The 27289-nt window shown below is 39.0% G+C and overlaps 1 protein-coding gene across 2 annotated transcripts in view; it reads right to left on the minus strand.

The window, feature by feature from the left end:
- The window catches only part of uchl5 (ubiquitin carboxyl-terminal hydrolase L5), a 44325-nt gene that overhangs the window by 12803 nt on the left and 4233 nt on the right, over window positions 1-27289 (minus strand). For both annotated transcript variants that reach the window (XM_059647782.1, XM_048540026.2), the window contains exons 2-8: window positions 21334-21397; window positions 15226-15331; window positions 12881-13006; window positions 11956-12017; window positions 11737-11867; window positions 7697-7760; window positions 1132-1234 (exon numbers count right to left, since the gene is read on the minus strand). In XM_059647782.1, coding sequence (XP_059503765.1) covers window positions 1132-1234; window positions 7697-7760; window positions 11737-11867; window positions 11956-12017; window positions 12881-13006; window positions 15226-15331; window positions 21334-21397 — 656 coding nt within the window. The remainder of the gene's footprint in view (window positions 1-1131; window positions 1235-7696; window positions 7761-11736; window positions 11868-11955; window positions 12018-12880; window positions 13007-15225; window positions 15332-21333; window positions 21398-27289) is intronic.

Raw genomic sequence — 27289 nt, forward strand, 5'->3', positions numbered from 1 at the left:
GATGAAGAAAAATAGCTTTACATTAGTTGTTCTGACTTAGAATTCACTGACTGAAGGGCCCCTGGAAGTAAGATTCATTATGCCCTCCTGGAATGGATAAATGGTGAAAATGAAAAAAAGAGGCAGTTCTACAGGGAAAGCGTACACCATTCGAAATCCAATGGCCTCTTGTTGTGTTGTACGATTGCATAGGTATTAAGCAAATTAACCAAAGGCTTTATCAAACTACAGTGTTTTTTGGAGTTGCATCAATAAACACAGAAAAGTGAGAAGACAGAAAAGCATGCTGTTAAAGGTAAAGACAACAAAAGGTAATGCAACCCATTGAACAAAGTAACAACTGAAAGCCAAGGCAAATATGGTCACAATGGGCTCTGAAAGAAAATCAGCAAATGATTAGGGATACTGAAGATAGCAGAGATTAATGCAAAATCTAAACAAAGAGAAAAATAAGGAAAGCTGAAAACACAAGGCAATAAGTGGTGTTATTTTCTTTAAAAGTAGCATAATTACAGATGAGGTCATCCTGGTGGTATGTGAGGAGTCCTAAGTGTGGCCTTGCACGGACTGTATGGTACAGTAATATGCTATTCATAGGAAACATAGTACAGAGGAATACTGAGAATTAACGGCAGAGATGAAATGTAAACAGCAAAAAAAATTTCTTCAAGTCATACAATGAAGCAAGCTGTAGAACAAGACTTGGCCTGCAAAGTTCTGATGGTTTAATTGGAATGCAGTCAACTGAATGTCTAAAGAAAATATTTAGACGTTTAGTGACACAAGTAAAAACACTCGGCATTGCTGTCTGTGGAGTGTGGATTCAGGCTACGGACTACTCTCAGAGACAGCCAAATTAATGTTTAGCAACTCAACCACTGGCTATGAAACAGGTTTACATTCTTTTAAGGTACAGTGAGAAATAAAAGTCTCTTACATTCATTCAGCTTAAGGTTTGTATAACAGCTGTGCATGAAGTTAGTTCATTAAATAATTTGCAAAACCATAATGCTCACTGCATGTATGGTTACTAAGCATCAAAAAAAAATTAAATTTACAATATGAAAGCCCCAGAAATCAAACAGCGGTAGACATATATTGATTGGATTTGTATCTTTCGATAACTCTCACCTCCGACAACTGTCTCTGTAGGTCTCTGATCTTTCTTTCATATATCATCTTCCTGTCTGATACGATTGCCATAAGGTTAAACCTTATCTCTCCCTCACTGTATCTAGAGCAAAAAAAAGCCAGGTTTATAGCAAGACAGATAAAACCCGTAATAAAATTTAGACAACAAAATAAAACAAGTAGATCCGAACCATTTTCAACATGGTAAATCGAGACTAATTTAAAGAAAAGAACTTAACATTCTTGCATTGATTTAAGATTCTGGGGTCAATCCCAAAGTGCTTCACCACCAATAAATTAATTTTAAAGTGTCAAGTATATATGGCATCTAATGAGCACAATAGACTCGATAAATTTTAACTGAGATGAACTGTAAATTGACTGAATCAAAGATGCCCCCAAAGAACTCTGCTCTGTTGTGAAAAATGCCAACGGGATGCTTACAGCCAACTGAAAAAACATCTCAATTAGTGTCAAGGTCATACAGTCATACAGCATGGAAACAGACCCTTTGGTCCAACCAGTCCATGCTGACCATAATCCCAAACTAAACTAGTCCCACCTGCTTGTACTTGGCCCATATCCCTCCAAACCTTTCCTATTCATGTACTTATCCATATTAAAAAATTGTATTTTAAATAATGTAACTGTATCCCCATAATGATGCCTTATAATGTCTCATTCAGAAAACAGGTCTCCAACAACGCAGCATCAGTTCAGCATGCTGCTGGTGTAGTGTAGATACTGAACTCAAGTCTTAGCAGGATTGCTAACACTTGGTGAAATCCAAGAGTACACAGGTCATACTGCATGTGTAGAACTGTTTTATGTAGGAAGCAATCACAGCAGCCAAAGCTGTTTAGTCCATCAAATCTATTATAATCCGTGTATACAATTATGCATTGTAACAACTCAATGCGGTAATGCATTGGAAGTCTTTTAATCAAAATATCCAAAGTCCCCGATGTGTCTGACTGATGAACTCAGGTTAAAATAAAACACTCGCTAGGTTTTTGTGCTTAAGAAAATAAGAATGTATTATGAACAAATTGATTAAATATTGCCAATTTAAAAAATATGAATACCTAATTTATAATCCTACAATTTAAAATCTATCCCTTCTTAAACACTCCCTCTTCACAGGCAGTCAGAAATGGAGTCTACAGAAAGATGAGAAGTAAGTTTTGATTTAAAAAAAAAAGTTCACGTTACAGAACAAGACATTCAGGATAATAAAATGTGAGGCTGGATGAACACAGCAGGCCAAGCAGCATCTCAGGAGCACAAAAGCTGACGTTTCGGGCCTAGACCCTTCATCAGAGAGCTATTCAGGAGGTCTTGGAGTATACAAAGGTGGATAAATCTCCGAGACTAGATCTATTGTACCCCAGAAAGTTTTGGGCAGTAAGGGAGGAAACTCTACAACTATGGGTGAGGTACCTGATGACTGGAGGGTGGCTAATGCTGTGCCTTTGTTTAATAAAGGTAGTAAGGAGGAGAAAACAGGGAACCACAGGCCTGAGTCTGACTTTGGAGCGTAAATTGTTGGAGGTGCTTATAAAAGATAGGATTCAGGGACATTTAGATGGGCAAAAATTGATAAGGGATTGTTCGTGTGGTTTTGTGCAGGAAAATTGCATCTCAAAAACTTGATTGAGTTTTTTTGGGGAAGTTATCAAAAAGACTGACAATGGCACAGCAACAGGTGTTTACTTGCATTTTATTAAAGTTTCTGACAAGGTTCTGCATGGTAGGCTAATTAGTAAAGTTAGATCACATGCGATTCAGGATGAGCTTGCCAATTGGATAAATAATTGGCTTAATGGCAGGACACAGAGTGGGATAGGAGGGGTGCTTTTCAGACTGGAGGCCTGTCATCAGCAGTATTCCACAGGGATCCGCTCTGTGTCCTTTCTTTGTTTGTTATTTATATAAATGATTTGGAAGAGATTATAGAAGGCGTGGTTAGTAAGTTTGCAGATGACACCAAAATTGGTGGAATAGTAGACAGTGAATTAAGTTTTCTAAGATTATAAAGGGTCTTGGTCAAATTAGTCAACGGGCTGAAAAATGGCAGATGGAGTTCAATCCGGATAAAAGCTAGGTATTGCATTTTGGTACAACAGACAAGGGTAACGGGCTTATACAATTAATGGTCCGGCTTGGGAATAGTTGTAGAATAGAGGGACCTAAGGGTGCAGGCACATAATTCTAGAAGTTTGTGTCACATAGCGACAGGGTGGTTTAAAAAGGCATTTGGCACGCTTGTCTCCATTGCTCAGTTCTTTGAGTAAAGGAGTTTGGAAAGTCATATTGAAGTTTACAGGAGATTGTTGAGGCTTCTTCTGGAATACGGTGTCCAGTCCGGTTGCCCAGTTATAGGAAGGGGAGGGGGGGGTGTTAAATGCCACAACACAGTGGCAGGCCAAGTCACTCCATTCGGAGCTCCAGATTACCTGCCAGGTCCCTTTCCTTTTTTTTTTCTTCTGATTCTATCTCCTCCTTCCTCTCCGTTGCAATTCTTTCCATTCCCCATCCTTTTACCTACCTAAAGATTCAAGAAGTTGGGTCATGATTGGAAACCTAACCTAAATCAAAAGAGATTCACCAGGGTGTTGCCGGGTATGGAAGGTTTGAGTTATGAAGAAAGGCTGAATAGACTGTGACTTTCTCCACTCGAGCACAGGAGTTTGACAGGTGACCCTAACAGAAGTTTATAAAATAATGAGAGGTATACATAGAGTTAACAGTAGTTGAACTTTCCCTAGGACGGGGGATTTCAAGACTGGAGGCATATTTTTAAGGTGAGAGGAGGGAGATTTAAAAAAAAACATGGGGGCAACTTTTTTTTTTAAACACAGAGGGTGGTTAACATGTGAAATGAACTTTCTGAGGAAGTGATGGCTGTGGGTACAACTACAATGTTTAAAAGACATTTGGATAAGTACATGAATAGAACAGGTTTGGAGAAATATGGCCCAAGAACAGGCAGGTAGGACTAGTTTAGTTTGGGATTATGGTTGGCATGGGCTGGTTGGCCTGAAGGGTTTGTTTCCATGCCAGATGACTTTAAGACATGGGTACGAAGGATTTTAAAAAAAAGTTTGATAGCACTAGCCCAAACCACAGGAGTTGATGAGTTACTTCTTTACTTTCTTCCACATTATTTTAGTTGTTTGACACAAGGATTTTGCACTTCAATACATGTTTTCATTTCCTGGTCGATAATTCTTCCTTAGCTGTCATTGAAGTCAATCTAGCACCTACAGACAAGCCAGATTTTTTTAAAATCTGCAGACTAGGTAGCATGACCATAAGACACATAAGCAAAAGTAAGTCATTCAGCCCACTGTGTCTAGTCTGCCATGCAGTGACATCATGGCTGATCAGATAACTCACAAACCCACTTTTCTGCTTTCCTCCTACATCCTGAATTAATTACTGATAAAGCACCTTAGTCCTGGGTATACTTAATGATACAGCATGATAGCCCTCTGTGGTAAAGAGCTCCATGAACTCAGCATTCTGAGAAACAAAAGCCTTTTCATCTCTGTCTTAAACTGGCAAACTCATACTCTCAGATTGTGTCCTCTGGTGCTAGGCTTTCCCACAAGGAGAAACAACCTCTCCACGCCAACTATGTCAAGTCCTCAAGAATCTTTTTTGTTTTGTTTGTTGACAAATGCCAACAGGACATTTGCCTTCCCTATTATCCGCTGTGCTTAGGGGCTAACTTTGTCTGAGTCAAACAAAAGGACCCGAAAAAATCCCTCTGTGCTGCAGATTTGTGCAGTCTCTCCCAATTTGAATAAAATTCAGATCCTCTATTCTTCCTGCTAAAGTGCACAAATTTTTCATATTATATTCTATTCGGAAATTTGCTCACTCATTTAAACTGCCCGTATTCCTTATTTCATCCTCACTAGTTGCCTACCTATCTGCTTTTGCGTCACCCACAAACTTGGTAATCCATCATTTATGTACTAAAATTAATTGTGGTCCCAGAGTCCTTGTAGCACTCCACTAGTCACAAGTTCCTAGAAAATGCCCCCTTTTATCCCAACACTCTCTTCTATTAGTGAGACATTCTAATTACTAATATCCTATCCCCAAAATGCATTTTGTTATATAGCCTATGTACAGTACCTTATTTGGGTTTCCAAATGCATATGATATCGTACTTATCTCCTCAAAGGGCTAGAATACATGTGTTAGGCATGACATCCTCATCATGAAGCCATGCTGACTCTGGTTGATTATATTATGGGTTTCGATAGCACCCTGTATAATACACTGACAATTTCCCCAACGACAGCTCATGAGCTAACTGGCCTGTGGTTATCTGGTTTTTATCTCTTTCCATCTTTTGAAATAAAATATGACATTGATAGTTTTCCACTCCGCTGGGAATTTTCCAAAATCTAAGGATTCTGGGACAATTATTAGCTGTGCATCCACCTTCTCTGTAGCTACTTCCTTTAAAATCCGAGGATGCAACCTCCCTGTCCAGGGGGCTTATTAGCCTTTAGCCCTATTCATTTCCAGAGTACTTTTTCTCTAGAGATAGTTTATTGTGTTTATAGCTCCTCCCATCCAGTCCGCTCATTGTTTGGGATTTTGAAACATGATTGGTATCCTGCGCTACAAAAACTGACACAAAGTATTTAATCAACACTTATGCTATTTTATAGCTCCCCATTATTTCTCTGCTGCACTGTCCCCACGATTCATAATCTCCTGGTCAGGAGTCAACAGACATCATTGTCGAGCAACCTTCCCTTAATTTTAAATCTTTTGCAATTGCAGTGTTTTCTTTACCTTTCACTTTCCATGAAAAATAGAACACTGTATATAACAATTTATTTCCAGCAAACATGATTTTTAAAACTGCAGCACTCTTTACAGAGCCTTCTTTAAACAGTACCATCTTTTAGTGCACAGTCCAAAAGAAAGGAAACAAAAAGATGTGCTCTTTACAGTGTCACGAGTTTGTTGTCAGTGCCACCTGTAGAACCTTTGAAAGAAATCCAATTCCATTTCCCTTCGGAAAGATTAAATCAAGAAGTATCAATGTTAACATATCTATCAGCCCCTGCAATTCTCTTCTCTGACGCTGCTCAAGATTCGTACATGTTGTACATGTTCGCCTTCACTTGTGTCATTTACCCTATCACAAATATGCCAGTACTGATCATCTGTATCTCTACCATGATGCCCCTAGTTTCTTTACACATATAAAAATCAGTTTGGATACTTGATCACTTTTTCATAATCTTTTACGTAGACATGGAACCATTACTAGCTATTCATTTTACCATACATTCACCAGAATTGCATGTGAAACTATGTCAAGGACAGCTTTCCTCATTAGAGATGACTGGTCGTAGTCTACCCTGAGGGTTACCACACCTCAGTCAATGGGAGTGGTTGAAAGATACAACAGGAATACACTTGCAATACTACAGAAATGAGTGCATTAAAGACGAGCCTCAGTATTAACCTGCTTTATTCCAATTCCCAACAGTTATAATAAGACATATCACACCGATCAAAATGTTCTCATGGTAATGATCTCTCCCAATCCTTTGCATCTTTGCCAATGGAAAAGTCCTCACTTTACAATCTCCTCTTCAAGATGCACTGTTCTGACTGCTTTACCCATGTTCCACGAGATAGCTACCTGCATAACTGTTCATTTTCTACCAGACATTGATTGCTGTTCTTCCTATTTAGTGGTTGACACTGCTTAATGAGATAAAAAGCAGAGCAATAAATTTGTTTATCAGTCACACCTCAGCTTTAACCTCTGGGTGGACATTTTCTTTTAATTACCACATGCTTTGCCTCTAAATCAATTCTGAATGTATTGACAGTTCATCATCTAGTTAATCAACCAGTTTATCATTTTGTCTTACATGTGAAATGCTGTTGAACATATTTTGAAAATCCAAGTGTACTATATTGAAAGAATCAACCAAACTCACCAATAAAAACGCTACAGAATACATAATGAAGCTAACTTTGCTTTGAATTTCCTTCCCCCTTATGTTGAAAGGGACACCTTCTGTTTTTCTTCCAAGCAATCCTTCTTCATATGTTGGAATAGTATTAGGTTAGTATAACCACAAAAGGCAGCAATGCCAGGTCAGATCTCATTTATGCCAATGTCCACATGTTACAGTATTCCTGCCTACAAAGTAGTTGGTATGCAAGGGGGGAGGATCGTAGGTACTTTTCTTGTCACTAGACCAGGATGCTGAAGCTAATTTTTGCATTATCATCACACCCTAGTCAGAAACAAGTATAATAGAAATCTAAAAATACTATGTAGTCAATCGGAGAAACAGCAGAGGGTCTACATTTTCCCCATGGTATTCAGTATTATTTTTCCTATATTCTTTGTTATATTCTATTTGGAACTACTTTTGGCATTCCATATTTCATAAAATTCACGTGTAGACAACAGTCAAGAACAATTTGGTCTTAAACCATAAAAGAACCAGTGCACTAAAGTAAACTTAAAAATGTGCTACCACAGTGAGTGAAAAGGAAAGAGAAAACTTACTTTTGTATTCGCTTCTCTATGACTGGTCGCACTGCGCTGACCCAGTCATCTTGATTGCACGGCCCTAAGAAAAGGAAAACACAGTCAATACAGAAATGATATTGTACTGAGGTAATTTACAATAAAAGCACTTTTCTGAAAACTCATGTGTCTCAGAGTTGCTCCCTATAAGAACAGATTATTTTACAACAATAACAATGTTGTCTGATTGGAGAACATAATCAGAAATTTACAGCACAGGAGCACATTCAGCCCAACAGTTTTTTTTTTAAAATTCATTAACGGGATGAGGACGATGCTGGCTAGGCAGCATTTACTGACCATCCCTAACGGTCCACAGGTGGCACTGACAACAAACTTGTGATACTATAGAGAGCACATCTTTTTGTTTCCTTTCTTTTGGACTGTGCACTAAAAGATGGGTCTGTTTAAAGAAGACTCTGTAAAGAGAGCTGCAGTTTTAAAAATCACGTTTACTGGAAATAAATTGTTGTGTACAATGTTCTTTTTTTCTTGGACAGTGAAAGGTAAAGAAAACACCACAATTGCAAAAGATTTAAAATTAATACAGCGGCACGGTGGTTCAGTGGTTAGCACCGCAGCCTCACAACGCCAGGGACCCGGGTTCGATTCCAGCCTTGGGTAACTGTCTGCGTTGAGTTTGCACATTCTCCCAGTGTCTGCGTGGGTTTCCTTCGGGTGGTCCAGTTTCCTCCCACAGTCCAAAGATGTGCAGACTAGGTGGATTGGCCATGCTAAATTGCCTGTAGTGTTCAGGGGTGTGTGGGTTATAGGGGGATGGGTCTGGGTGGGATGCTTCAAGGGGCGGTGCGGACTTGTTGGGCCGAAGGACCTGTTTCCACACTGTAGGGAATCTAATCTAAAGGGAAGGTTGCTTGACAATGAAGTCTGTTGACTGCCAACTAGGAGACTATGAATCATGTGGGGACAGTGCAGCAGAGAAATAATGGGGAGCTATGAAAAGGCATAAGTGTTGAGGGCAGTTCAGAGTCAAACACATTACTGTGGGTCTGGAGTCACATGTAGGCTAGACCAAGTGTGGGCGGCAGTTTCCTTCTCTAAAGGACATTAGTGAAACAGATGTGTTTTACTGACAATCAACAATGGATTAATGGTCATCATTAGATCCCTAATTCCAGATATTTTATTGAATTCAAATTCACCATCTGCTGTGGTTGGATTCGAACCCGGATCCCCAGAATGTTATCTGGGTTTCTGAATTAACAGTCCTGCAATAATACCACTAGGTTATTGCCTCCCCAAGGGCGGCTCGCACCAGTCAACAAGTGGCTATTCAGTCTAATCCCACCTTTCAGTTCTTCAGTGCATTCCCAAATTCCTTTTAAATGTTGAGGGTTTCTGCTTCCACCACCCTTTCAGGTTGTGAATTCCAGATCCACACTACCCTCTGGGTGAAAAAAGACTTCCCCATTACTCCCCTCTTAACTTCCTACTTCTTTTGCTACATCCATAGCTCTTTGTTACGTATTCGTCAAACAGAGGAAATTGGGTCCGCCGACCCACACTCCCCAGATCTCTCATAACATCATTATATCTCCCCTCAACCTTCTCTATTCTCAAGAAAATAGTTTTAGCTTGCTCAAGCTTTCTTCATAACTAAAATACTCCAATGAAAGCAACATCCTTGTAATTCTCCTCTGCACCCTCTCTAGTCTATTAGGAAAGGTTAATCTTGATGTAAACACATCCTTCATTATAACAAGCATCGTGTACAATGTAAAAAGCTTGTGTTTATAAAACATAGCTTTCAACTTATCACAAGCAATAACATAGGAAATTCATTCGTACATAGCCTCAAACAGTTGCATTCAAAGTCCTCCAATGTTTTAAAAGCAAACAGAAGCAGGAGAAAATCGTTGCTGTTTGACAGATGGCTTCAAGTAATTTTGAACCAAGTGCCAAGTGAAGGTGCTCTCCCATTGCGAATAAAAAATTTCAATGTCTATTGAAGTTTCAACAACCACATAAAAATACATTAAGATCAAAGTCAGTGTGGGGAACAACATTTGGCCAACTGTGTTAACTCTTGGAGAATTGAACTTGCAGAGATTTCCAAAAGCCATTTTTTATTAACTTGCCACACAAATGGTTAATCTACGAGATACGTGCTTATGGAATCGGTTGATGCATTAGCATGAACAGAAGATTAGTTAATGAATAAGAAGCAGAGGGTTGGGATACTTTTCTACAATCATGACACTTGAAGATTGAAAAGTTGTGACGAGTGGAATGCTGCAAGAATTAGTGCTGGGGCTTCATCCATTTATGATCCATTTTAATGACTTTGATAAAGAGCTCAAGATTAGCTAAGCTTGCTGACAGTATGAAGCTAGGTGGAAATGCAAGCTGCGAGGAGGACACAAGGAGGCTGCGAAGAGATACAGGCTAAGTGGGTGTCAACATGTGAAATGAGCCACCCAGTTACTTCAATATGCTGGAGACCGAAACCACAAAATAATAGATGTACAATTTTACTGTCAATACCATAAACAAGGAAATAACAGAACAATCACAACCAGATTATAGGATGTGAAGTATCTTCTGGATTTCAATGAAGAACAAGTAGTACAGAAAGTGTTAACATCAAACTCATTCTGTAATCTGTAAAATTCCTGTGAAAAAGAATTAAAATTTGCCACAAATTTTTATCACAGTAGCTGCTTTTCTAAGGTGGCATAAACAGAACGCATTATGTGGCAATGCGTGCTACAGTTTATCACAAGCAAAATGCTAAGCAGCACATGTGTAACTTCAGTCCAACTGTATGGTGCAAATCACATTCCAAATGCATCTTTGATAAATCTTGTATCTCTCATTCTGATTCAGTAACATTCACCAGTATAATAAAATGCAGATAAATTTTAATATTTAATCCATTCCCTCAATTAAATTAGTATATTTTAAAAATTATCTAAGCAAATTACTTGGTTAGTAATTTAAAAAGAAAGCAATGAAGGGAAGCAAGTTTAATCAACTTTGCAAAGGCTTCTCAATCATGCTGTGATTGAAGGGCTGTTGTCCCAGTAGGGAGAATGAAGGAGTAGAAAAAGGATAGAAGCTCAATTTACTCACTGCTATGCATTGAGCATGCAGTGAGCATGCAGTGATGGGCCAACAGTAAACGATCTTAATAACTGACCGTGGTCAGATGGCAATCAAGGCCACAATTGACTTTCTCATGCTCAAGACGCAAACAGAAAAAGCAGCTAATACCACAAAACCAAATTGCCATCAAGTAATTCTGCTGGGGACTCTGGACATCAGATGACAACAGAATTGAGCTCTACTGAAATTCAAGACTGAAATACACTGCTTCACTCCAGAGATCATGACATAATGTGGGCTAACAAGTGTCGTACTGCTGGAGCACATTGCTGGACATGGCGTCTCAGATCAGATTTTAGATTACGATCTGTATCTGCTCAGGTGGACATAAAGGATCACATAGCAACATCTGCAGAAGGTGGATTATTGTGATGTTTTGGATGATATTTGCCCCACAACCAAACACCACATAACAGATAATCTGGGTCTGTTAAACACGTTACTGTTTATGGGAAGTTGCTAGCTGCTGACAGAACCGTGACTATGCCGCAAAAAACGTAGTCAATTTACAATTAACATTCAATCATGTAAGGCAATATAGAAATCCACATCCTTTCTCTCTACCTAATAAATAAAGACTGGCTAAGACAGCTGTCAAGTCATATCCCAACAAATGTCATCATCTTCAACTGGGCAAGAAGGAGAATGTATAATTAAACAAAATAGGTTGATTTCTTTAAAAAGCTAAATTTCATTGCAGTAGCAATCTCACTTACACAAAAGGAAAACAGAATACACACACACATACACACACACACACACAATCTTTTTAAGAAGTGGTTCTCATTGTCTGAAAAAGCTAATTATCCCCAGTCTTATTTAGCTTCAACTGAGCTACTAAATGTATAAACAGACAAAATGTAGCTCATGCTAAATATCAAAATCATCTTTACCCAAGTCAATCGGTCCTTCTCTTAATCCATCTAATTCATATAATCTTCCATGGACGGGAAAGTAACTGACAAAATGGAATGCATCTTCTTCCTTTCCTGCAGTCTTAGCATCAAACTCAAACATCTGCTGCCTGGTAAGGAAAGTGGCAGATTAAGTTAAGAACAATTTTGGGAAATGGTGATAAGGAAACAAGACACATGGTGTAGGCTTCTTCATACCTGGCAAAGCCATTGTGAACTTGTCGAATGACTTCTGAGTTGCTCAGTGCCAAGCCTTTCATCTGTTTTAATGGAAAAAGAAAGTCAGTATAAACATCACTTTACTCCTTTATTGTATTAAAGGTGTAGATGAGATTTGTTTCATGAGACTGCTCTGAGTTGGAATTAAACAGAGTGACAACTTGCACCCTGAGGTCCAATCAGGTAGAAGCTTTTAAAAAATGCCACATCAGCAATTCAAAACAAGATGAAGAGATTAAAGGTAGAGTAAATTGTGACTTTTAAGCTTTTGTTTTAAAAAAAAGTACTGATTACATTTTTGTATTGCCTTTGCCCCTTTGAGATCTACATTAGCCAGAGAAAATTTTGCAATTACAGCCAGTAGAAGCGATTTCAGTACCTGTGCCAGGGCTGAATGTCACAAAATATAAATTAATAGTTCAAGTGACTGGTCAATTATTATTATTCTTTCTCTCCCAGCAGGGAAAGTATGGTTTGCACTCAGTTGGTGTTTCAACAAAGAAAAGTTGTTATCTGGGAACTATAACAGCAGTGACACCCATCTGGCTTCCAAAAGATCTTCAAGAGACAAATTCATCCCAACACCCAGGCAATCTCAACTGAAAGATACTAAAGCTCTTCTTGCCAACTCAATACAAGCTACATTTAAAATAAAATAGAACTATATTGTGTGAATTGTATCATGTCAACTTAAATTATTTTCAAAAGTTTCATGTCTAGAAAAAACAAAGCTTTTTGCAAAAAAAAAACAGATCTGAAGCTGTAGTTATGTATTCAAGATTACTGAGAGGAAATGCTATTATTATGCAAAATAGACTGCACACGGCACAACATCGATGGCCGAAAGGCCTGTTCTGTGTTGTTATGTTCTATATATATAACTAAACTGTTTAGTTATACTTACAGCAGCATCAAAGCTTTGTGAAAATTCTTTAAATTCTCCAAGAGTTTCTCCTAGTTCTATATCTGGATGGATACAATTCAGCAACACACTAATAATGGCTTGTGTGGCACAGGCATTATTGATAACCTTAAGAAAGAAAACAATAAGAGTCAAAAAAATGAGATAGCTGATCTACAATTGTGTTTTTTTTGAATGGCTTAATAAATGTAGACACAAATACAGCAATCTCATCTTAGGAAGAGGAGGAGAAAAACAGAAATATCAGCCAATGTTGACCATCTTGATTATCAAGAGACTTATGATGCATACAAGGCACAGAAATAGGTGATAAGCTCTAACAGGTTTAGACAGTATGAATGCTCCACGAGGCTTATTTCTACCTATCTTAAGATATCAACATGCTACTTTTCTTTCAACCTCATGAGAGTCTGGCTTCCTCTTAAGACATAACAATGATCAATGATATGTGCCTCACCCCATGCTGTGTAATTGCACTTTCTGGGTAAAGAAGCTTCGCCTGAATTCCCTATTACAGTTATTAGTCACCACTTTATATTTGCGAACCCTCGACCAGGCTTGGCATGCAAGTAAAAGCATCTTCTGTGTTTATCCTCTCGAACTCTTTCATAACCTTAAAGATGTTTGCTGGGAAAGACATTTCCAGAGAAACATCAGAATTAGCTATTATGCCACAGTCAAATAGCCTAATGCTTCAGCTCTCGGAAGTAGGATGTCTGTGTAGACAAGGGAGAAGTAAAAATACATGATTCATTTATTAGAATTCACCTGCTCTTATGCATCAGTTAAACATATAGCAAATAATTTTATAATTTAGGATGTATGTTCAAAACTTAAAGCAAATATTAATTTAAAATGTCAAAAGGAAAGATTCCATAACTTATTAAAATTTGGAATGCTGCATTAATATGATGACAAAGTTTCACGACCATGCAATTTCAACTCAATAGCACACAGGCTGTGTCATTAGATGCTCATTATACTAAACCTGTATGCTATTGACAAAACAGACAACAATAATTGAGAGTGATGACAAACAACCACGGAACTTGAATACTGAAGAAACAGCAAGAGATCTGTTTTTGGTCTTATACACAGCAGTACAAATACTAGGTTGGTTACTCATTTTCTTCTGCACAGCACTGCTCAGCCAATTACAGCTAAACTGTCAATCAATCAGCATTCTTTTCCTCCAGTACTATGAATTATTGTGATCATTTGAAATTAATATTCTTGTGTTTGTTCTGATGACTGCAGGATGAAAAGCCTTTGGCAGCACGCCTCTTAATTCAGCAATGTTTATAAGACATTGCCTGAAACTATTTATGACTGAAAAAGAACTACGTTTCAAGCCTTCATCCTATACGAAAAAGTTACAACAGTGTTAATATTTTCATAAAATTATATATAATTTTCAAGAGAAAGGGTCAGAACAGCACACAATAACCTTCAGGTGTTGCTGAATATGTATGGTACCCCCAAAACAATAGACTTCTCAGCCAATAGCGAACAGATCAGCAGGATATGTAATAATTAAGATTCATCAGGCAGCTGAAAAACAGTGACAACCATCACTTTCCATGTGTTAAATCAGCATTTCTAACTCTCATTTTCACTGATATCCAGAAAACAGCTGGGACTAAAATCTATCACCATGTAATTATACAATCATCTAAAAAGAAAAGGCAGAATAGCAGCTAATACAATGTAGCACTAGGATCAATATTCCATGTAATGAGCTATGCTGAGGTTACTTAGAACAATTTTGATTTTAAAATTCTCATTCTCACAGGGTCTTGTCCTTCTATAATTCTTTAGTCTCATCCAGTCATCCAAATTATCAGTATTCAGTCTGGCCTTTCAGTGTAGATTTTAAATTGCTCCATGGTACATTCAGCCATCAAAGCCCAGTGCAATGGAAATCCCTCCCTAAAATTTTCCAATTCCCTTTTCACTTTGAAGATTCCCTCTAAAACATACTTCCAAATTCCAAATATTACTTATTAACCCAGCAATAAAATACCCTAAATTGCTTTATCAAGTTAAAGGCAAAATCAAGCTGCTGATGTTGAGATGATGTGGGATTAGTGAGTTCAGCCTAAATAAATGCTTCATTTTGTAAACTGGTTTTCCTTTCAGTCATTCTTTGGTAGTCTTCTCCAGCTTCCCTAGTCCACTCTGATGCATCTTTATTTCTAGTAACTAAAAATGCCATTGCAAGAAGTATTTTTATTGATTGCTTTAACAATAAAATAACAGCATCTTTTTCAGCTGATTTGTAATTGTCTTTCATTTCCAATTAATTAAAACCTATTAGTTAAGCTTACTTGTTTAGCAAAGAAGATCTTCTCAAGTCTTGAATCTTGGACAATGGATCCTGCTGGTTCTTCTCCCGGCTGCCACTTGAATAAGAAGATGAGGCCATGAACTGGTCTAGAAAGAATGATAAATACTGAAGTTTTCACATGACAATTTTGCAAATCATTATTATGTAAATCATTACATACCTCAACTGAAAATATACACCCGTCAGTCTCTATTAAAACATTGCTATGAACACTTCAATCATACTAAATGGTTATAAGTGGTTCCACTACCAGATAGAACAAACCATCATGAATACAATACAACTGGGGTGAAAATGTTTGAGGACTTGCTGTATATGAAAAATGCAAGTGCCTTTCACTAGAAGCATGTTTAAACAATTTATACAAATATCACAAGCAGACTGAGCAGGTGTACAGCTCCAATTTCTGTAAATCTTTAAGTATCAGACTAATCAGTTGAAAAATCTTCCCTTCCCATTACAAGTTTCAGAATCCAAATGCACTTCTTTCCCATCAACGTAAATACTAAATCACAATAATTAATTGAAAGCAAGCTGTTTAATTTCTAAATTGTTGGATGGAAAATAAAGTGATGGGAGATAATTTTTTATTAGAGAGAATATAAGTAATATTCTAGAAATAGGAAGCAGAAGGGAGGGTGGAACTGAAGAAGTTTACAATCGATCATTAGGGAAGTGGTACTGAGTAAATTTTTGGAGCTGCTGGCTGACAAGGTCCTAGGTCCTGATGGACATTGCAGTCTTAATATTGAGATAGTTGATGCTTAAGTTTTACTTTCCCTTGACTCGGAAGGTTCCATTAAGTCGGAATCTAGCAAATGTAATGCCTTTATTCTCAAAAAGAGGGAGATAAGAAGCAGGAAACTATAGGTAAGTTGGGTTAACATGTCATAGGGAAGATTTTCAAGAACTGTTACAAGCTATTGTTAAAGACAGTATGGTAGGACACGCAGAAAAATGCTGCCTATTACTAATAAGATCAATTTCTTCCAAATGTAAAATTCATGTGCCAACTGCGTTTTGAGAGAGTTCTCTGAGGAAGTGCCACATGTGGTGGATAAAGGGGATGTGTTGTATTTAGATTTCCTGGAAGTATTTGACGAAGTGTCACACTGGGTCAAAGCCCATAAGAACGTAGCAGGTGACATTTTGGCTTTGAAGACTGGCCAGTTAACAGGAAGTAGTAGGCATAAATGTTTTGTTTTGTGCAACAAAATGTAATCAGTTGAGCACCACATTAATTTTGAAGCCTCAATTTCTTTTTTATTTTATAGCAAGAGAGAATTTAACCATCGTCCTTTGACATTCAATTGCATTACCATCACTAAAACCCACACTTTCAATATCCTGACACTAACTGGATGAGACATACAAATACGATGACTACAAGAGCAGGTCAGAGGCTAGGAATCCTGTAACAAGTAATTCACCTCAACTTCCCACAGTGTGTCCACCATCTGAAGGTCAGGAATGTGATGGAATTACTCCCCACTTGCTTAAATCAGTGCAGCTATTCAACACTCAAGAAGTTTGACACCATACAGCATAAAGTTGGCCAACTTGATTGGCATCACACCTATATCCACTCCCTCACTGTCCATGTTCAGTAGCAGCTGTGTGTATATCTTCTACAAGATGTACTGCAGAAATTCACCAAGGTTCCTTAGACAGCAAATACAAGACCACTTCCATCTAAAAGGCCAAGGGTAACAGGTAAGTGGAAAGTCCTCAACTCCAAGCTCTCACTCACCATCTTAACTTCCTTCAGTGTCAATGGGCTAAATTTATGCAATTCCCTCCCTAAACAACTCTTGTTAAGAAACCAGATCACTACAACCTTTGGAAGGGCAACTACCAGTGGGCAATAAACAATGAACCTTGAAAATTTGTTCATATTTTTCTCGTTCTACTGTGGTTTATTCAGAATAATTTTGTTTTCCAATGAGAAAAAATGTTTAACATTTCAGAAAGATCGAAATGCACAAATAATGCATGTACTCACGCAACCATATCATTAACTACAGAACAAAAGGTCAAGTTTTTTTATGCCTACCTCTAATATCAGGTTACTACATTAGAATTATTCAAGGGCATCTCATCAAATTAATAACAGACACCTAATATTACAGCAGTTACATTCAACGTTAGTCACTTTTGTATGAATTGGTAGCATACTCCATGCCACTGATGTATGTGAAATTCAGAGATTAGTCAGTGGAGCACCAAAAAGTTAACAAAAAAAAACTTATTTTTTGATATGGCTCAAATAGTACTAATATTAAACATGAAAAAAATTAAAAATATCAGGCAGGAATTTTATCTATCATTCTGCTCACATTAACAATGAGCATTGAAGTTAAATACATAAAGTTAGAAATGGGATTCTATCAAGTAAATAGTCACCTGTACATTCCCACTAAATATATTGTATCGAACAAAGAAGATTACAGCACAAGAACAGGACCTTCAGGCCTCCAAGCGTGTGCCGATCCTGATCCTTTATTTGAACCTGTTGCCTATTCTCCTAGGATATGTATCCCTCAGCTCCTTGTCCATTCATGTATCTGTCTAGATAAACCCTAAATGACGCTATCGTGCCCGCCTCTACCATCTCCGCTGGCAACACATTCCACGCACCCACCACCCTCTGTGTAAAGAACTTTCCACGCATATCTCCCTGAAAACTTTACCCCTCTCACCTTGAAATCGTGACCCCTAGTAATTGAGTCCCCCACTCTGGGAAAAAGCTTCTCACGATCCACCCTGTCGGTACCTCTCGTGATTTTGCAGACCTCAATCAGGTCCCCCATCAACCTCCGTCTCTCTGAAGTAAATAATTCTAATCAACTTAACCTCTCTTCGTAGCTAGCGCCCTCCATACCAGGCAACATCCTGGCAAACCTCCTCTGCACCCTCTCCAAAGCATCCACATCCTTTTGGTAATGTGGCGACCAGAACTGTATGCAGTATTCCAAATGTAGTAAACCAAACTCATATACAACTGTAACATGGCCTGCCAACTCTTGTACTCAATACTCTGTCTGATGAATGAAAGCATGCCATATGCCTTCTTGACCACTATCAACCTGCGTTGCCACCTTCAGGGTACAACGGACCTGAACACCCAGATCTCTGTGCATCAATTTTCCCCAGGGCTTTTCCATTTACCGTATAGTTTGCTCTTGAATTGGATCTTCCAAAATGCATCACCTCGCACTTGCCCAGATTGAACTCCATCTGCCATTTCCCTGTCCAACACGCCAATCTATATTCTGCTGCATTGTCTGACAGTCCCCTTCACTATCTGTCACTCCACCAATCTTAGTGTCATCTGCAAACTTGCTAGACCATCTACACCTTCCTCCAGATCACGTATGTATAGCACAAACAACAGCAATCCCAACATGGATCCCTTTGGAACACCGCTGGTCATAGTTCTGTATTTTGAGATACTCCCTTCCACTACAACTCTGTCTCCTGTTTCCCAGCCAGTTCTCTATCCCATCTAGCTAGTACACTCTGGACCCCATGCCACTTCACTTTCTCCATCAGCCTTCCACGGGGAACCTTATCAAACGCATTACTGAAGTCCATGTACAGGACATCTACAACCCTTCACTCATCTATCAATTTTGTCACTTCCTCAAAGAATTCTATCAAGTTGGTAAGACATGGCCTTCCCTGCACAAAACCATGCTGCCTATTACTAATAAGCCCATTTTCTTCCAAATGTAAATAGATCCTTTCCCTCAGTATCTTCTCCAGCAGGATCCCCACCTCTGATGTCAGGCTCACCGGTCTATAATTACCTGGATAGCCAAGCTTCTTAAGCAAGGAGGACAACATTAGCAATTCTCCAGTCCTCTGGGACCTCACCAGAGCTCAAGGATGCTGCAAAGATATCTGTTAAGGACCCAGCTATTTCCTCTCTCATTTCCCTCAGTAACCTGGGATAGATCCTATCCGGACCTGGGGACTTGTCCGCCCTAATGCCTTTTAGAATACCCAACGCATTCCCCCGCTCCTTTCTCCCTAACCTCAACATCCATCATGTCCCTCTCCTCAGTGAATCCTCACAAAGTACTCATTAAGAATCTCACTCATTTTCTCTGACTCCTCGCACAACTTCCCTCCTTTGTCATTGAGTGGGCCAACCTTTTCTCTAGTTACCCTTTTGCTCCTTGTGTATGAGTAAAAGGCTGTGGGATTTTCCTTAAAGCACTTTCTCTTCAAATCACCTATTTTTTAAACAGATCCTGAAATAGCAAGTCTTAAATCATGTTTCTACTGCCAATCACTTTGACATTTCTCAAAGATTCTGTGGTAGATTTTGGTTCATGTTTATGCCTCCATACTTGCAGACTACTTAACGTGCTCTCAGATTTATGTACCATTAAAGCCTCAGGATTTCAGTCACATTGATATTAATGTCGGCCCAGTTGAATTTGTTCCGCATTATTCACTCACCTCACCAAACTTGCACTGCTTCATCTATCTCTGGAAAACAGTCAGCCACAGACAAGGTTGCCACCAAACCCAAACATTAGGAACAGGCACTTACTTCTGCCTCAAAATAATCTGTGTTACAGAGTATATTAAGAACTATATCAATAGTTCCTAATGCATAATAAATTATTTCATATTAAGGGGTTTATCATTTGTAAAATTACAGTTGCAGAGATCAAACGTGGTACAAAAAAAAGGATAGTCGAGAGTCTGCGTTATAATTTTGTGAACCGTTTTCCAAGGTATAATGCACTATACCTCAGAAACTCCATAACTAACCTTCAGAAACAGCAGAGCTCTCCAGGTAGGAACCACTGCTTTTTCCAGTTAACTACTACCAAAGCCCCAAAAATAACAGAAAGGAGCATTGAGGAATTTGATGAATGCCAAAGCAGACATTAGAAATAGGACAGGCTAAGAGAAATTTAGTCAGATCACCATTCTCATATCCCCTGGGATAATCCATCATCAGACTATTTAGTTTCACAATCACACAAACATTTTAACCAAAAATTAACTCTCATTGAAAACTTCAATGTTTAGCAATTGAAGGGTTGGAAAAATTATTCATGTGGAACTATGACTAAAATATCAGGAAAACCACTGACAAGTACAACGGTTTTATTCTTGTAGCTTGTAATAGTGATACACTACGAAGCAGGTTATTCAGCTCATTGTATCTTTGTAAAAGCTATCCAACTCATTCCATCCTCCTTTCCTTTCCCAATATTGATCCTTTTTTTTTTAAACCACTTGAAACAGTTGCTCATCATTTACCCAATCAAAATACTTCATGATTTTGAAACAGCGATAGCAGGAACTGCCGATGCTAGACAATCTGAGATACCGAAGTGTAAAGCTGGATGAACACAGAAAATTTACTGAGGAAGGGTCTCGACCCGACACGTCAGCTTTCCGCTCCTCTGATGCTGCTTCGCCTGCTGTGTTCAACCAGCTCTGCACCTTGTCATCTCATGATTTTGATAATCTTGATTAAATCACTCCTTAAATTTAAGTGGTCTAAAGAGAACAAACCTGGCTCCTTTGTTTCTCCGCATGCCTGAAATCCCTCATCCTTGGTGCCACTCTAGTTCAATCTTACCCACATGCTTTCCAAGGCCTTAGCATCTCTCCTATGAAGTAGTCACCAGGGTGTGTCATAAAAAGAGTTCACATAGCTTCGTTGCTGGTCAAATCTATTCCTTTTAACAAAGCCTTTTTTAAGTCAGCCTTCCCGACTTGTCCTGCAACTTTCATAAAAATTAGTGCATGTCCCCTCCCAAGTCACCCTGTTGCTTAACTTCTACTAATATTGTACCTTTTAATATCCTTGCCTTTCCTTATTCTTCCCACCAAAACTCAATGTGCACCTCATTGCCTTAAACAGCATCTGTCACGTGTCTGCGAGATCCCAACCCCGTCTATCCACATCTTCTTGAAGTCTGTTGTTATCCAAGTGGCTGTTTACCATAATGATCTTCCCTTAGCTAATGTGCTGATTTCTTTATTATATGCAGATAAAACAGAGATGAAACACAAGCAGATTTTTCAAGCTGCATTTTACTTAGGCCTGGTTACTTACTTTAACTTGTCAAAGTGTTCTGGTTCTAGGCTCCATATTTCTTCTACCTGAACACCTTTGCACCCTGAAAAATAACAGCACTGCAGTTAAATACTGGTATAACTTCTTGAACATTTCTACGGTTTGTCTTAGCATGCCCAACTCGTCATTTTAATTAGATCACCACGTCTCATTCTTCAATTCTAGGGAATAAAGTTCGAGACTATACAATCGCCTTTTGTGGGTTAATCTCATCAGGTGCATCATCATTTGGCATTTGCTATATTTGCCGTCATAGCTACGTAATCTCCTTTGAATCTTTTCCAAGGAACATCCACCCTTGGAGGAGACCAAAACATAGAGCAATGTTCCTGGCAGACTAATCACCATGCACAGTTCTGGTCACTACACAATAGGAAGGATGTGATTACACTGGAGGGGGCGCAGAGGAGATTCACCAGAACGTCACCTGGGCTGGGACATTTTAGCTATGAAGCAAAACTGTACAAGTGTATGTCGTTTTCTTCGAGCAAAGAAGTTGCAAAGGGCTGCCAATTGAGTTGTATAAGATTATAAGGGGCATGACAGGGTAGATAGAATGCAGCTATCCCCTTAGCTGAAGGGTTAATAATAAGAGGACAGACTATTAAGGTAAAGGGCAAAAGATACCGAGGGGATTTAAGGAAAGGGTTGTATATATAAAAATTGTGTCTTATTTTGGTTATTTATCATTTGCATGGAGGTCACATCTGGAATATTGTGCCACGTTTTGGTCTCATTTGAGGTAGGATATTTTTGCCAAAAGTTTCCAGACCAAGTACTGGGAAGAAGGGACTGAGCAGTCTAGTTTCATTCCCTGCAAATTAGAACAGCAAGAGTTGATTCAATAAAACACAAAACTGCTGGGGAACTTGGGAGGGAGATGCTGAGAAAATATTTCCGTTGGCTGGCTGATCTAAGTTTTACAGTCACAGTCTCCTAGCAAGAGATTAGTCATTTAGGACAGAGATAAAGAGAAATTTCTTCACTGAAAAGACAGCTATTGATGCTTAGTCATTAATTACATCCAAATCAAAGATTTATAGGTATTTGGGTGTTAAGGGGATTAGGGATAAAAGGATAATTCAGGAGGGGTCAGATGAAGCAGAGTGTCAGCAGTTGAAACACATGTCCTTGTGGGCAGTCTTGGGGGGCCAAAAGCACCACTTCGGTATTTTTTTTGTTGTAAATCTCAATTAGCTGTGTTCAAAAACACCTAATTTCTATTCTCTCAAGGACTTTCAATACCATTTCCTGTACATCATGAAAGCATCTTATGCGTTGGTCCAACCTAGTCATATGATATTGCATCTACAGAAGTTGCTGGAGAAACTCAACAAGTCAGGCAGCATCTCTGGAGAGAAAGCACACATAACATTTCAAGTGAAGTTTCAAAATGAACGTTACACAAACTGCAATAGAATTTTTTTTTCTCTGCACCATATCCTGTGCTGAGGTGTCTCAATACAATTTCAGTACTCTTTATGTTTGTGATGTATACTCCTCATCACACAAAGGCAGAGGGAGTTCTAAACAGTTTTCAGCCTCTCGGTGTACTGTGACTGAAAGGCATTAGGCAATGACATTACCCCAACATGCCTCTATAGCAGCTGCTTCAAAACGTAGTGCGCAATGTAGTCCTGGACCTTGGAATGTATTTGTCTGCAACACTGGGTCAAGGGCAACTCTCTGCATAAAAACATCATACATTAAGGCATTGGACCTTGAACAGGTAGTGATTGATTTGATGAGCATTCAACATGAGCTATTCAATTTCTCGACAGCCTCTTTACAAAGGCACATTCCAAGAAGAGATACCCCAACAGTCTCTTTCCCCACCACAGGCACATCAACAGCAGTGTCGAAATTTTTCAAAATTCTAGGAAATAAAGGCCGTGACTATGCAATCACTTCTGGTGCTTTACATTCACTATAAGTCAAGCTGCATCTTGCTGTTTTATTGTAATGAAGCATTCTGACAAATGGCTTTGAGTTTACACGGGGAACTAACTGACAGGATCAGACCCCTCCTTTTGTTACAGGCCATCCAGGATAGAGTTGTGGTCAAAAGGTGTTTTTTGTATAATATTTCCAAGAGGACCAGTAGTGCAGCAGGATGTAACCACTTGAAACATTATATCTCAATGTGGACAGACTTACCCTTTGCAACACTGGGGACAGGGAGAACCTCAGCACATTGTGGCATTTGATGAAAAAGACAAAAATAATTTGTTTCATAATGACCTTTTAGTTTTATGCATTGGGATCAAAGACAAAGCTAGCATTTATTATACATTTGTAATTTCCTTCGAGTATCTGATATGCAGCAGATTTCTTGCAATGTCACAGTCCATGTCATATTGGTACACCTACAGCATACTTAGGGAGGGAGTTCAAGAATTTTGACCCAATGAAAGAACAGTGGCACACTAGGTCATGGAAATGTGCTCTAGCAATGGCAAAAACTTGACTCAAAAAGAACAGAGCTGGGTATTAAGTATTCAAAGGTACAAGTCATTCAGGAAGGATAGAGAAGGAAAGAAAGAAAGCCATATCGATGAAGGGAAACATTACATTATTGGAGGGAGAGTGCCCTAGAGAGATCAAGGACAAAATTTATTTGATCAAATCAAAGAAACCAGTTTTTACGAGGCTAACACAATAGACAATAGGTGCTGGAGTAGGCCATTCAGCCCTTTGAACCAGCACCACCATTCATTGTGGTAACCAGTGACAGAGGGAAGGCAGGGAGCGTGGAACTGTTGGTTTTTGGGTGGCTATAGGTATTGCATACTGATATCCCAGGGCCTGGGAAAAATTAATCTGGCTTTGTCACAACATTCACTACAGGTTTTTGAAACAACTATGGAAAGGACCAATGATATATTTAATTGTAACGAGAGATGGAATGAAATCAACCAGCAAGTAACTTATAGTCGATGATCCCTTACTGTCAGGAGATGGGCTGGGTCCTTCAAGCTGCTTTAATTTGTTGCATATCGAGGGTACAGGAGCTTGGACCACCAAAATGCCAGCGGTACTGCTGTGATATCACAGTCTGCTTGCTCCCCAACAAATTTCAACTGCAAGCCTGCCAACCCTTTTAATAAGATGGCAACTGACCCAGTTGTACACAAGCATCATATTGAAACACCAAGTATCGTCACTGTGTAACAAACACAATTCCTAGCACATCTTTCTAAACTTTCAAAGGCTCAGACATACAAGTGTGTCCAGCCATACTTGTGTTCTGACTGTTACAGTCCGTGAGCCACTGAGGTCAATCATCAAGAAACAGAAGATGTCAAGAGCAGATTCATGCACCACCTGATCGAGGATATGACAATGCTGCTGGGGGCAAAACTGGGTGTGGTGGGAGTCAGCATCACATGGGAATAGTGCCGATTTCAAGCCATCCCTGACACACCATGCCCAAAGCCTATTGCTTATTTCCACAACAGTGTGACTACATTTCTTAAATAAAAAAGGGCTAGGAAAGACTACATAAATTTAACTCTTTCTATACTTGGCATCAAACAAGATAAAACGAATATATTCCTGCATTTAGCAAATGCCTATTTATATTGAAACAGCTCTAATTTGTTTGAGTATGGTAGAAGATTCAGTCTCTCACTGGTACCACCCAGAATAAATTGAGATATTTCTTGGGCCATTTTGAGAGGGACCGTCAAGGTCTGTTTGATTGATCAAAAAATTGTCTAGAGCAAGTACGTGTATCCTACAAGGTGCATATTTTATCCATCTTCGAAATTTAATTGCGATGCTCTGTAGATCATAAGAATCCGATTCAGATACTTCAACGAGGTTCTTGTCTGACACATGTGGGCACTTCGGACCCCTTTGCAATAGACTCCAGGCAAAAATGGCAGCCTGTAGAATTAGAATGAAAAGGGACAGAAAATACAACATTCTAATTTTAAGGCAGCTGCTACCCTCGCCCTACCACAAACGGAGTTGAAAAATCAAACCTCAAACTCTAATTTGTGTATGAATTGTACGTTTCTGCACACAGGTCTTGGATTCTTATTATTGGATTTGGAGGTACATGCTTGGAAGGAGTATCCTAGTTGATAAATGTTGATAAAAATGTGTAAAGATTACCCCCAGTTCTACCTTTCACTTCCTGGCTTTCTGGAGTTTAAACAGAAGTGTTAATCTACTCAGGTTATACACAGTAGATATTTCCATCTTATATTAAGATTCAGTGGACTACTATCGAGGCTGTGTCAGTTTTACGCCAAGCTTTGCAGAAGGTTTTTTTTAAGGTTCCTTTGTAGAACTCTTCATGAGTCTCTGCTTGTGGCATTGCCTGCACAGAGCAGCTTGTTGAAAGCTAACCAGCTTCTCTGCTGAATTGAAGCACGCAATCACATGCACAGGCAAAGAAAACTGTCTAATTTTGTCATGCCATTATATTGCTGGGTGTATTAAGTAGGTTACAACTGATGGAATTAGATATCAAAGAATAAATTTGAAATAAAATTGTTAAGATCTCTGGAAAGCTCCAAATTATTCACTAATTTTGGAGATCATAAATAGGGCATCAAAGTCTGAGATGAAATCTTTAGTTTTGCAGGGGGACCTTGATCAGATGGGCCAAAGGACTGAGGAATGGCAAATGGAGTTTAATTTATGTAAATAAGGTGTTGCATTTTAGTAAGGCAAACCAGGGCAGGACTTCTATAGTTAATGGTAGGGCACAGGAGAGAGTGGCCAAACAAAGCCGAAGGATGAACATGCATGAATGCTTGCCTTCATTAGTCAGAACATTGAGTATAGCAGTTGGGACGTCGTGTTGCAGCTGTAAAGGACATTGGAGAGGCCACTCCTATAATTCTGAATGGCAATCAGACTTGCACACTGTTGAAAGGATACTGTTAAACTTGAGAGTGTACAGGAAAGATTTACAAGGATATTGCTGAGACTGGAGGGTGAGTTACTTGAAGAGGTTGAACAGGCTGGGGCATTTTCCCTGACGCGAAGGCAGAGGGGTGACCTTATACAGGTTTATAAAATCATGAGGGCAGCATGGATAGGGTGAATAGCCAAGGTCTTTTTCAGAGGGCAGGGGAGTCCAAAACTAGAGGGCAGAGGTTTATGGTGAGCAGGGAAAGATTTAAAAAGGACCTGAAGAGTAACCTTTTCATGCAGAAAGTGGTGCTTGTATGGAAAAAAACCTCCAAAGGAAGTAGCTGAGGTGGGTATAATTACAACATTTAAAAGGCATCTGGATGAGTATACTATTAGGATGGATTCAGAGAGATATGGGCCAAATGCAGGCAAATTGTACGACGTTAGATTGGAATGCCTGCTCAGCACGGACGATTTGGACTGAACAGTCTGTTTCTGTGCTGAATGACTCTATGCGACTTCCCGGTATCTGACCTGCTCTTGTACTCACAGCATTTCTATGGTTGGTAAGCTAAGGTTAACCAACTGTTATGGTAGTTCCAAATAAGGGTCACTGGACTTGAAACATTAACACTGCTTTCTCTCCACAGATGCTGTCAAACCTGCTGAGTTTTTCCGGCAATTTCTGCTTTTATTTCCACGGCTGTTCTAATTAAGTTTATGCCTAGGATGTTGATTGTGGCAGACTCCGTAAGTGACGTAAGATTAGCAATTCAGTTTTTTGGTATTTGTAGATAAGAGGTCCCAGCAATCATCACTGAATTAGGATTGGACAACTGTTTGATGATGAGAGTGGGGGATATGACAGACCAGGGTGAACACAATTCTCCTGCTGCTGATGAAAAACATCATCGTGCATTTGTCTAGTTTGTTAGATCTAGCCTGAATCTACCCCATTTGGCCTCTAGTGCTATATAGCTGATGGTGCTTATCACCTAAGACAGAACTTCATTGAGTCACAGTTGTCATTCCGACCAACACTTTCATGGGCAGGTGTGTTTGTGAC

Source organism: Stegostoma tigrinum, chromosome 8 (genome assembly GCF_030684315.1).
Source record: "Stegostoma tigrinum isolate sSteTig4 chromosome 8, sSteTig4.hap1, whole genome shotgun sequence".
Lineage (NCBI taxonomy): Eukaryota > Metazoa > Chordata > Chondrichthyes > Orectolobiformes > Stegostomatidae > Stegostoma > Stegostoma tigrinum.